The following is a 12,222-nucleotide window of genomic DNA, read 5'->3' as shown; positions in this document are numbered from 1 at the left end:
ATTCAGATGGTAGAATCAGAATTTGGCGTTAACAGAATGAGAACATGGATCCATCATGCTTTGTTTCCACTGTGCAGGCTGGTGGTGGTGGTGTAATGGTGTGGGGGATGTTTTCTTGGCACACTTTAGGTCCCTTAGTGCCAATTGGGCATTGTTTAAATGCCACGGCCTACCTGAGCATTGTTTCTGACCATGTCTATCCCTTTATGACCACCATGTACCCATCCTCTGATGGCTACTTCCAGCAGGATAATGCACCATGTCACAAAGCTCGAATCATTTCAAATTGGTTTCTTGAACATGACAATGAGTTCACTGTACTAAAATGGCCCCCACAGTCACCCGATCTCAACCCAATAGATCATCTTTGGGATGTGGTGGAACTGGAGCTTCGTGCCCTGGATGTGCATCCCACAGATCTCCATCAACTGCAAAATGCTATCTTATCAATATGGGCAAACATTTCTAAAGAATGCTTTCAGCACCTTGTTGAATCAATGCCACGTAGAATTAAGGCAGTTCTGAAGCCGAAAGGGGGTCAAACACAGTATTAGTATGGTGTTCCTAATAATCCTTTAGGTGAGTGGACATATACATAATTATTATACACAGTACACACAAATAATGTAACCAAAAACGTTTATTCTGGAAACGATTAGTTGCGATTATTTGTTAAGCAGTCGAACTTGGTACCAACCCTATGCTAACAATTTTTGGGGTATATACATTACAAGTGCACAAACTGTAAATTAAGTGCGAGCATTGAGTTATTATCTTCACACATGTATATTTGTATCCACAGGGCAGCGACGTGCACACAGGAAGTTCCTCTTCAGGGCAGGGTGACATCATTGGACCTCTGCCCCGATCACAAACAGTTACTCAGCTGCTCCAGAGATAACATCCTACAGCTGGTTGACCTGAGAAAGAGCAATGACAGGGTGGTTTTCAGGTAAAAATCCTCAAATTCATTTCACACCTGATGCAAGGAAAGCGTGTTTCTGTGTGCCAAAGATACAACACAAATAGCTGAATAGCTGAAAAAATGTCAGTTCAAATGTACTTTATCGTCATTTTGCTATATGTGAAGGCATACAAAGGTGAAGTAATACAGTATATACAACCTACTGCCTATATAACCCCCAACCTACTGAAAGAAGTAATCTAGATTACATAAAACTTTATTTATAGGCTACATTAAGGGCCGATTATCATTAGACAGGTCTTATAAATAAAAAAGGACCTGTAATAGCACTTGAACTGTACCGCAGTTGAATAATTTTGAATAATTTGTATGAATAATTAAGATTCAATGATGATTACTTTTACATTGGATGCAAGTTTATAATAACATATTTATATTGAGAGATTTTAATTCTGTCAAAGTCTTATATCAAGCTCTATACATTGTGTAGGATGATTTTATGTAGAAAACAGTAAATCACAAATAATGACTTTAGATGGGCTTTTACAGTCGGGATCATAATTGAAATGAATAAATAAGAAAAAAATGCAAGAGATGAAAACAAGGATGCTAGTTTTACAAACAGAACATGACCTAAAAATCCTAAAATCTGTTGGGCTATAGTTGAACAAGCACTTTCCTTAGTTTTGTTTATTCTGCAGACCAGTAAGTATTTGTCTCTCTGTGTTATTGATGTCTTTAGGGCGGAGGGCTTCAAATGTGGAAGTGACAGCACCAAGGCCATCTTCAGGTGAGTCAAAACAAACAGGACACCTATCTCTAGGCTTTATCTCATTTGATATGGCATGCATCGTAATGATTACGGTCCCTAAAACATGCCGCTGTTCCTGTTGAAGGCACCTGGCATCTAAATGAGCCCTGGCAGTCTTGACTTTTCTGTATACAGTTTCAGTTCACAGAGGTCATGTGGATTTACACTGAGATAGAAAATTCAATCCTTCTACTTTAATGAATGGAGAAAGGTTGTGACCTCCTGGGTAGAAACAGCTGGCGAGATGGATTTGGTTTGTTACTCTTGTTTTCGAGCGTGTTAGCAGGAGTCACATCTTGTTTGGGATTTTCTTTTGAATGCTCACAGCGGACCAGACAAGAAAAAATTATTGTTGTAAATGTATTATTGCGTTGATGGTGTAGACCCCTGCATAAATTTGATTAGAACTATGAACCATTTTGTGAATGATGAGACAATTTTTGAAGTGTTTTTATTTCATTTGTAAGTAATTTGAAGTTTATCAGTAAATATTCAGGTATACAATATATACAAGTATACAATATATAAGTATATAAGAAGACATCATTGACAATGCTTTATAGACGGTTTCAGCAGTAACAACATAAACAAGCAGCTGTCGTGGTCCACACGTAACTTCCGGTAAACTCAGCTAAGAATAAATAACAACAAAGCTCTTTAAACATAGTTTATTTATTTATCTAACAAGCAAAATAAACAACAAATAGATTACCTAGGAAACCAAAACATTTGTTATTTTCGACGAGGCATTTGTTCAAGATCAGTTTAGCAACTAGTCAGACCATTAAAAAACCCCAAAACCGGAAGTAAGTTCGGATCCAGACGTGTATCGCGTCAGCGCACGTGCGTCCGATGAAACCGTCTATAGGACTGAACGGTTTTATAGCATCATCTTCTTTAATTGATCCCGTGCGTTGCGTAGTTCTTCATTGTTGTTTGTTTCTGTCGTTTAAAAAAAATCACATTTCCATTGAAAACCTAAAACCTACTGTAGGAGCTCATGGGAGGTAATAATTTCTCATTGGAAAAATGAATGGGACTTCCAAAAGCTGATTTTTGCTGTCTTTTACAGTCATTTCCTTCATGAAAGATTTAATTTCTTTTTCTTTAGCCTTTAGATTCGCTCAAATAGATTTATGTATCCCTTTATTTATAAAAGAGGGCTTTGTGAGATGCTGTATTCAAGACATAAATAGCTGCTTTCAATTTCCAACCTATAAATGGTACGCTTTGCTCCAGATGTATTTAAACAAAATCATAAAACAGAGGGAGCATTCAACCTTCCATCATTTTGTTAACATAATCCGAGCCTGCAATTTTCTTTGTATTTGATGCACTGTAAGAAGAGAAACGAGTTTTACAGATGAGTCTTTAGCGCCTGTGATATCTACGCCTCCCAGCATAGACATATACAGTTTCCATGGAGACAGCAAGTCCAGAATGCACTGTGGCTTTGGTGTCTTTTTTCACAACTGAATCTGACATGAGCACTTGAAAGAGGATAGAGAGCTACAAACAGACATCTGATGGTTTATTCGTCATTCATAAGCTTCTTCGTCTCTCATCATTTTCCCTTATTACCAGTACCAGACTCATAATTCAATATCTTTCACTTTATAGCTATGACTATTGCTAGTACTTCATTTGCTTTCCATTATGCATCTGCCTTACATTGAGTATACATCACTCAATTTGTTTGGTCAGTTGTATATTTACCACTACTAAAGATAATATGCATTCACTCAGTTGTTATCGCAGATTACTACGGGACCGTTGAATGCTTGAATCTGATTGGCTGATGAACGTTCTGAGGTGTGCAATTATTTTCTGGTAAACACACGGCAAATGTAGTTCCAGGCAGCTCCTTTGACCGCATTACAGTTCCATATCACTTTGCATAGTTAACTGTAATGACGGACTAAAAAACAACAACATGACAGACGATTTTCCGAGGCAATAACAGCGCTGTTTAGAGACGCACAGAGGTAGCCTCATTCACACTCAATCTCTCTCTCTCTCTCTCTCTCTCTCTCTCTCTCTCTCTCTCTCTCTCTCTCTCTCTCTCTTCTTTCTCTGTGCTTGATTATGATTGTCGCAACATTTCTAGGTTTGTTATTCCGAGATAACAACTGCTTAAAACTAATAACACACGGTATAATGAAAATCAATTTGACAGGTACAGTTTAATATAACACAAAAATTAAAGGTGCACTGTGTAAAATTTAGGTTTCATTGACAGAAATGGATTATAAAATACATAACTATGTTTTTAAGGGTGTGTAAAGACCTTACATAATAAACAGATATAACAGATAAAGACCTTAGAATGAGCCATTTTGCATCTGCATACACCGCCGGTCCCCTTACTTGGAAGTCGCTGTCATGTTTCTACAGAAGCCCTTAATGAACAAACTAAATGAGCACTTTTTGTCACAATGTTGTCTCAGACTGTGTTAATCCTGTGGCGGCTACCATAGCGTCACTATGTGTTTTGAAAAGGACGGGTGACCTTTGAACTGAGCCATTGGTTGCAATTTACAGTCTTACCGCTAAAACTGCAGCAAAAAATAATAATAGCATAATAATAATCATCATGAAGGCTAAATGAAGGATATTGGCGGTGTATTTGACTATCATCGATATACGTCGAAGGTATTGTCTTTTGGCACGACCCTAATTGAGAGCAAATAAAAATTAAAAACATTGACAGTATAAACAGAAAAGTCATTGTGTCTGGACTAGGCTTTAATAAGCCATTTGAATCGTTTAACACAACAAGTTTGACCTATATATGGTTAATTTAAATGAAAGGCCTAAAAGAGTCAATGGCTTTGCATTCTTTCTTTCTATTGCAGTCCGGATGGAAGTTATCTAGCAGCTGGCTCTGCAGACGGTGCTGTCTACATATGGAATGTGAACTCAGGAATGCTGGAAAAAAGGCTTCCCGACATGCACAGGTACTACACATTAAATATGATTTTAAGATTTTTAAGTTATATGTAGGTACGCTTCATTTTGATTGCTTTGAATGCTGTCGTTCTTTTGGCCTGTTTTTACTGGGAGACTGCTGACATTATTGCAAATTTTGCAAAAAAATTAAGAAAAGTTAAACATGCCCATTTAACACTTGTTATTTATCATAATAATTGACTAAATGTGTGATACTCAAAGAAAAATGTATACCATTTTATTAGATTACAATCTATTTATGAGGTCAATACAAATGTCTTTTTTGTCAAACTTATAATTACACAACGTCCTGCAATAATAACCAAAATGTCAGCTGATACTCAGAAGGTGCTCCGGTAGCGACCTTTACATATTTGATAAGACATTTTATTATTGTTAACAAATGAATAGACTTTTTTATAGAGGTAGAGCATTTAAAAAGACCTGAGACCTTATGTGAAAGTTTTACAGGCACTGGTTGTATAGATAAAGATTGTAACAGTAATCAGGGTTGCCAGGTTTTTACAGCAAAACATCCAATTGCTACTCAAAACTCATCTAAAACTAGCCCAATCGCATTTTGATGGGTGGGTTATCTGGTAAAAATTGCTTTCCTGAGGTAAATCTGCTGAAATTAGCATTCCTGGGGCTAAATATCAGACCAAAACGGAAAAAAAACTTTTCATCCTATCTTCATTTGGTCTCTTTACAACCTCTTAAATATGGGTAGGTTTCTTCAAAAATACCAAATTTTGAGCAAAAAGACAAAATAATTGCATTTTTGTAAAGGACTTTTGTTAGAGATCAGATTCAGAATGAAGATCAAAATATACAAAGAGTTTAAAATGTCGATGAATAAGTTTTTGCTTCAGTTTTGTATACATTGCACCATCCAGTGGATAATAGCAGAATTACAGATTACCGTAAAATCTCATCAGGGAAGTGTCATTGGCAGGGAAATGTTTCCTTTTAATTTACGAGATAACTCGTTTCAATTTGATTTGTTTCTAAAACTGACTTCTTTCAACAGTGCTCCAATAAGTGCCGTGGCTTGGTCATTGTCGGGCGAACATGTCGTAAGCGTGGACAAGAGTCGTCGAGCTGTGCTCTGGTGTGATATCTGACGACAGATGTGTTTCCAGCTTATCAAACATAAGTCACTCCTGGAAAAGCACTCAGGGACGTCATCGAAACAACCGTGTTGGGTTGGAAACTTCACACTATGCATCCCATCAACAATAAGACCCCTGTGAAAGTCTTTGTTGCTAATTAGATGTGTTGTTTAACAGTACAGACAAATGTGCTAATGTTACAGAAGTCTGGCGAATGTCTGGGTTTAGTTTTTTAAACTTCCTTCCAAATGAATAACAGAGGAAGAACACAGGCCTGTACTACCCTTTTTAGCAACTTGACAATCTGACCGCATTGACTTTAACCTTTGACATAAGCCATTGACAAATTACTATAAAAAATAAAAAGGGAAACAACCTTTTTTAAGACCATGACAGCACATTTCTGAATACACGGAAACCCGACCCGTTGTGCATTTATATCCAAGGTTGTATTTTTAGGGAGCATGTAATGTAAAATGTCATTTTTTTTATTTCCCCTTACTTGAATGCTTATTGTACATTGTAACAAGCTGACATGGATTTCTAAATACAGTATACAATCTAAATGTGAATATAAATTAAAACACAGCCTCAGGGAAGTGCTCAGTTATAATAGTTTTTTAAAAATGAATGAGATGAAGCCTTTGCCGTTCGCCACACACCTTAGTGCTGCCATAGAGACCCAGTATGCTCACAGCTAAACCACACTCAGATTAGCATTTAAAAGAGCACTCTGTCTGATCATAACGCATTGCTTTGACTGACTTTGAAGACCTAAATTACTGCCATCAGACATCACAGAAGTCCAGCGTCATTCACAGGCCGGCCTATGATTTGATTTGCTACCTTCATTTGCATGTTAAGTACGGGTTGGATGGGGAAAGCTTAATGCTTAGTTTATGCAGAGTGTGTTTTACAATTCTGACATTTATTCATTTTACACTGATTCTGTATTAGTTCATACGATGAAGTGTTAGACATCACTGATTTACATTGTTACAAAGAACTGATCTTATGATTGACCAAAAGAAAGCATGTCCAGGGGCCTGTACCACAAAAAATGGTTAAGTTGGCTAGCCAGGTAAGTTTAGTGTTAGTTTATGCCAATTCTAGGTTTTGGGTAGCTCGACTTTAAAGGATAAGTTCACCCCAAAATGAAAATGTGTCTATATTTTACTTGCCCTTAAGCTATGCTGTATATGACTTTCTTCTTTCCGCCAAATACAGTTGGATTTATTTTTAATATTCTGGCTTTATAATGACAATGGATAGTGCCTCATTTTTAAAGCTCCAAAAAGCACACACATCCATCAAAAACTAATTTATACAATAAAGAGCCAGAGAAGAAAGCTGAAAGAAGAAAGTCATACACCTAGGATGGCTTTAGGGTGAGTAAAATATAATTTTTATTTTGGGACGAGCTGTTCCTTTAAGCCATGTTCTGCGCAATAGTAACTTCCGCTACATGGCTAACCTGCTCTGGGGCAGAAATGCAACCAATCAGCTGTGAGCAAAGTATATAACTATAGTTTAACAATGGTAAATAATGAGAACATATGAATCAGTCATTAGTGATTGCCAACAATTCAATTCAATTTTATTTATATAGCGCTTTTCACAATTGGTAATTGTTTCAAAGCAGCTTTACATTAATAAAAGCAGTGAAAAGCACAGAAAATCGACAGATGGCATAACAAAATACACGATAGCATAAGCAGCTAAATTTGCTGCGGCTATAAATCAACATTAAAAGCGAGCGTATTACTAATTTAACGTATAGAAGAGGGTGCTAAGTTAAGCCCAAAAAGGCTGCCTCCCCGGGTTGAAAAACCCCTTAGGAGAAAAAAACCTGGACATTTTAGCCGGGGAAATAAAAAAGTCCTAGGAGGGAAAAACCCTTGGGAGATATATATATATATATAATATACATGTAAACGGATAAGGTGATTAAGCGGAGATTAAGCGGGTTCTTCCGGTGATCGTTGGTCAGGCATCAGCTGGGCATCACGTTGAAGGACGGCCAGTAGATCAGAGGTGTGCTGACTTTCACATTTACCGGAACTGGGTCTGTTTGTCTCATTGTCCTCGGGGTCGAGGACGAGACAGGGAGAGAGAAACAAAATCCTATTAGCGTAGGGGCCGTTCATATGTAATGCAAGTGTCACACAGTGATGTGGTTCAAATCAGCTTGGTTCCAGACAGGCTAACTATTGCGGCATAAGTATGTTACCCACAGTTGAGGATTTAGCAAATTGGGGGCCCAATGCGAAGGTATTTAAAGTAACTATGGGTCACCATCCGATCTTTAAAAGAAAATGAAACATGTCGACCTGTTTGCACCACTCTCCTCTATTGTTCTGGCTGTATAAGTGACAGCACATCAATTTTAAACCCACTAAATGGGCGTTTGCTACCTAAATAGGGCACTTTTGGCCACCTATTAGCACAGCCTATAAACACTATACCAATTTGTTTTGGTATAATCGTATTCTGATGAATATATAGTGTTATAAGCCCATCCTTCAGTCTCCGTTCTCTTTCCGCTTCCTTACGCCAAGTCAGTTTTGACATTGACAGACAACGGGTGAAAGAGTTACATGTGCTTCAGATCCATGGTGAAAGGAAGTCATTCCGCACAAAAGAGGCTTTTACAGACACTCCGTTGTTGTTTTTGATTTATCTACACACTTGTGTCATCGAACTGTTGTGTATAAATGAATATCGCTCTCGTATTCGTGTAATACGAGAGCCTCTATATCAGCATGGCTGTGATTGACTCGTTACAGTCTCTGGTGTAATCGCAGCCATCCTGTAATAGACTTTTATCGCGTGATTATGAGCGTGATATTGCTTTAATAATATATTACACTTTTTTTATATTTGTTTTTTTTTATATGGACAGACCAAACAAGCTAGCCTGGTTAAAAGTTATAAGTTATGGTCTGGCAAAGCTTCGTAGACAAATAATTTCCAAAGGGGCGTCACCAACGGAAGTCGCTTAAATGCCTCTGGACGTAATTGGATAAACCTAAAACAAATCAGATCGAAGAAGACGACGTATGCAGAGTAAGACAGCAATAACAGCTTTATTAGATATGAAGGCTTTGAGTGTTGTTCTTTGCTCGAGTTTTAACGAAAACTAAAAGTTTAAATCGCTTAAAACAGACGCGATAGCTGATTCAAATGAGTGATGTTCCACGCCGGCATCCATCTTTGTAATGTACAAAATCTGCTTTACCGTCGCTGCACTGTAGTCATCGTAGAAAGACCGCCCCAACATTCCTGATTGGTGCTGCAATTTCGACGGATTAGAAATGGGCTCTTTGCCAGACTTACTTGCAGAGCAAATCTAAATTTGCCGGAAGTTGTCTGGGTTTTCCCAGGCTACAAACAAGCAATAAAAAAGCCAAACTGCCGTTATAAGGACCAATGACTGTGTCAATAAAGTCTGTTGTTTTGCATATGAATCCATAGCATATACTGTAAGTAAACATGACTGTCTATGTTCTGATAGGCATGAGTACTAAATAGGACCTGAGACTATTTAAGAAATGATCCTTTCAACAATGTATCAATGATGAACCTTAAGACCCTGTTACCAGAGTCTGTCATTTTACATATTTTGTTAAGTATTTGGGGGGGGGTTGTTTTTGATAAGCTTATAATTCCTTAAAGTTTATTTGTACAGTAAACTGAAGGTAACAAGGGGTAGTTGAATGCTTAGTGAATGCAGTCGGCACTACAGTTTTAGCAAAAGCTAAAAAGTTACAAACGAAATATCAATTCAATGATAATGTCATTATAATGTGAAGTATGATTGTAATTGTTTGTTCCAGTTGAGTTTATTAAGACTATTTCTAAAATCCCTATTTAAGACATTTGATGTTTTTCAAACTAGCTTCTGTTCATTCATTATATGTTAGATAATTTAACATATCTAGCAGTGACGGCCGGTGACTTCTCTTCAGAGAGGCGCAAATTCATAATATGTGTTCGGAGTGTCATGTGTATTGCTGGTCATGTCAAAATATGTGTTTGTGCGTCATGTGAAGCGTGTGCATCATGCGTCTTGTCAAAATATGTGTGAGGTGCACATGACGCATCAAAATTATTTATGATAAAAGAGACGCTCACGTTCACAAAATACTTGCAAAACTTAATAGTAAATTCTGATTACACATGAGATTAAGCGAGTATCTGGCGTTAGAGATCTTCTCGGGTCCAAAAAAATGTACCCGATCCAAAATAACCTGAATCACTTTATACCCGAACCCAACGTGCATAAATAATTTTTTTTGTTAAAGACAAACCCGAACCCAGACAAACCTGAGAAAATTAGACCCGAGTCCGACCCGAATGTAAACGGCACCGATGTGTGCAGTCTGCAGCCGCGCACGTAGCAGTCAGACAGAAAGAAACCCCGCTGGTCTCGCAACCAATTTGGCGAGCTGCTCCATTTGTTTGAAGACGACACCCAGGCCACTGCTATAATGTACATTGACTGACATGTCTGACTCAATGAAAATTAACCTACCGCCAGCCACACAATGTCGCAAGCACTCTTGGCAAACAGAGGAGAGGTTTGAAAAGGACTTTGAAGCACATGAGAGAGTTTGGGTTTTCGGGTCCGTTCGGCTAAAACACATTCATTTTAAATTACCCGAGACCCGATGCCGCTAATATAATACCCAACTCGTGTCCAAGGCACACATCAAACTTTTAGACCCTAACCCGATCTGGTCTCGGGTTGGACTTCAGGTTTTTGGATCCAAGTGGACCCGTGAAGACCTCTATCTGGCGTCTCTTTTATCATAAACCCCTTAGAAGTGTCTGCAGCAGGCTTGTATTTTGAAATCACACGTGATGCACATAAGTTCACATGACAAACACATTTTTTGACATGACGAGCCTTACACATGACAGGCTACAAACATGTTGTGCACCCTCAGAAAAGAAGTCACTGGCCGCCACTTATATCTAGTTTCCACAACAATATCTGTAATACTTAAAAAAGTAATGGAACACCAAAGTGGACCCTACTAGTGGAAAGTGCCGGTAATAAGTTTAGCATTGATTTTAGGACATTATTAACGTATCTTATTTCTCCGACTGTTTTAGTGTATATACACTTTTTAATGACGAAATAATGATGCTATGGGTATTGCTGTCTTGTCATATTTTGTTTCATTTTTTTTTATGTGACTTATGTGATGGATTCCTAAGGGTAAACTGGCAAAGCAGTGTTACAAACGGCACAATGAAACACTAAAAAGTTGGATCATGGATGCAATTAATAAAACCATGTCATCAATCCACATAATGACTCATTGATATCCTTTTATTCCTGATGAATATCGATGTATTGCACCCTTATGGAGTGTGGCAGCACTTTAATGATGTCAGTGTTAAGATGTAAATAATGTACTGGCATCGCAATGGTGATGCGTTCATTTCACGCTCTCTTAAGGCAAGCAGAAATGTGTGCTCGGCAGTAGAGAATATCACCTACGCATACATGCCCTCACACATTCAAAGAGGAGGAGAGAGAGAGAGAGAGAGAGATAGTGTGTGTGTGAAAGAGAGAGAGAGAAACAGAGAGACAGGCAATGGAAGAGAGGGTGGTGCTGTAGCTCTAGCAGACGGATACGGATAAGGCAGTGCATCTCACTGGATATCAAATAGCATCTTTTCTTTCACATATGATCCCATCTAAAGGACATCTAGATCAGAGCATCACAGGCTTTTGCTTGTTTTATTTGAGAAACGGAGGATTTGCCTCCTGGCAACCAGCAGTGGAGATGCTCTTGTAATTGGATTCAGCTGGAACGGCTTCAGACCACAAGGAGATCTGCTTAGGTGTCTCGGTAACACAGCCTGACAAGAGTGCATAGTAAATTCTCTTTCTTTTATCTTTTTATCTGATCTACAATTCTTTATTCCTAAGCTCAGTGTTTCTGTATTTCACCAACCCTTCTCCTCTTTTTCTCCTTCAGGAGAAGAGTTTCTGTGAAACGTGTCGCACGCAGATCCTCGCAATGGGCGATAAGGGCACAAGGTAAGCCATGTGTTTTGGATAGGTTATAGCTGGAGACATTACACTTTCAGTAATGGCTCATGCATTTGTTGTTGAAATTGGCCATTTAATGTCACTGTGGCTCATCTCAGCCTGCTCGTGCATGTGTGTCCATACGACAACAGTTCTGAGATTCCCAAATTAAGTTCATAAACATAGTCAATTTGGCATGAATGAAATATGACTTCAGTGCTTTTGTGTGTCAACATTATGACCAATCTTTCTATGAAACCTTTAAAATTGGACTTTGTATTTAATTGAAAGGCCTGTAAAATTGGAAAGTAAAGCTGAGGGAGAGACATGACAGACTTTATTTTAACCTGTGTCCCCATGAGAACATGCACTACTCAAG

General features: G+C 38.2%; 2 protein-coding genes across 2 annotated transcripts in view; both read left to right on the top strand.

The window, feature by feature from the left end:
* LOC135771555 (protein Atg16l2-like) overlaps window positions 1-11,105 on the top strand; it is a 37,422-nt gene extending 26,317 nt beyond the window's left edge. Inside the window, exons 15-18 of the mRNA XM_065281853.2 lie at window positions 803-952; window positions 1,668-1,715; window positions 4,592-4,693; window positions 5,716-11,105. Of these exons, the coding sequence (XP_065137925.1) occupies window positions 803-952; window positions 1,668-1,715; window positions 4,592-4,693; window positions 5,716-5,809 (394 nt within the window). The 3' untranslated portion in view covers window positions 5,810-11,105. The remainder of the gene's footprint in view (window positions 1-802; window positions 953-1,667; window positions 1,716-4,591; window positions 4,694-5,715) is intronic.
* Window positions 11,106-11,353: 248 nt separating this feature from the next.
* The window catches only part of arrb1 (arrestin, beta 1), a 40,961-nt gene continuing 40,092 nt past the window's right edge, over window positions 11,354-12,222 (top strand). The window contains exons 1-2 of the mRNA XM_065281852.2: window positions 11,354-11,687; window positions 11,791-11,852. Coding sequence (XP_065137924.1) covers window positions 11,833-11,852 — 20 coding nt within the window. The 5' untranslated portion in view covers window positions 11,354-11,687; window positions 11,791-11,832. The remainder of the gene's footprint in view (window positions 11,688-11,790; window positions 11,853-12,222) is intronic.

This window comes from Paramisgurnus dabryanus, chromosome 8, assembly GCF_030506205.2.
Source record: "Paramisgurnus dabryanus chromosome 8, PD_genome_1.1, whole genome shotgun sequence".
NCBI lineage: Eukaryota > Metazoa > Chordata > Actinopteri > Cypriniformes > Cobitidae > Paramisgurnus > Paramisgurnus dabryanus.
This window is presented reverse-complemented; position numbering and strand designations above follow the sequence as displayed.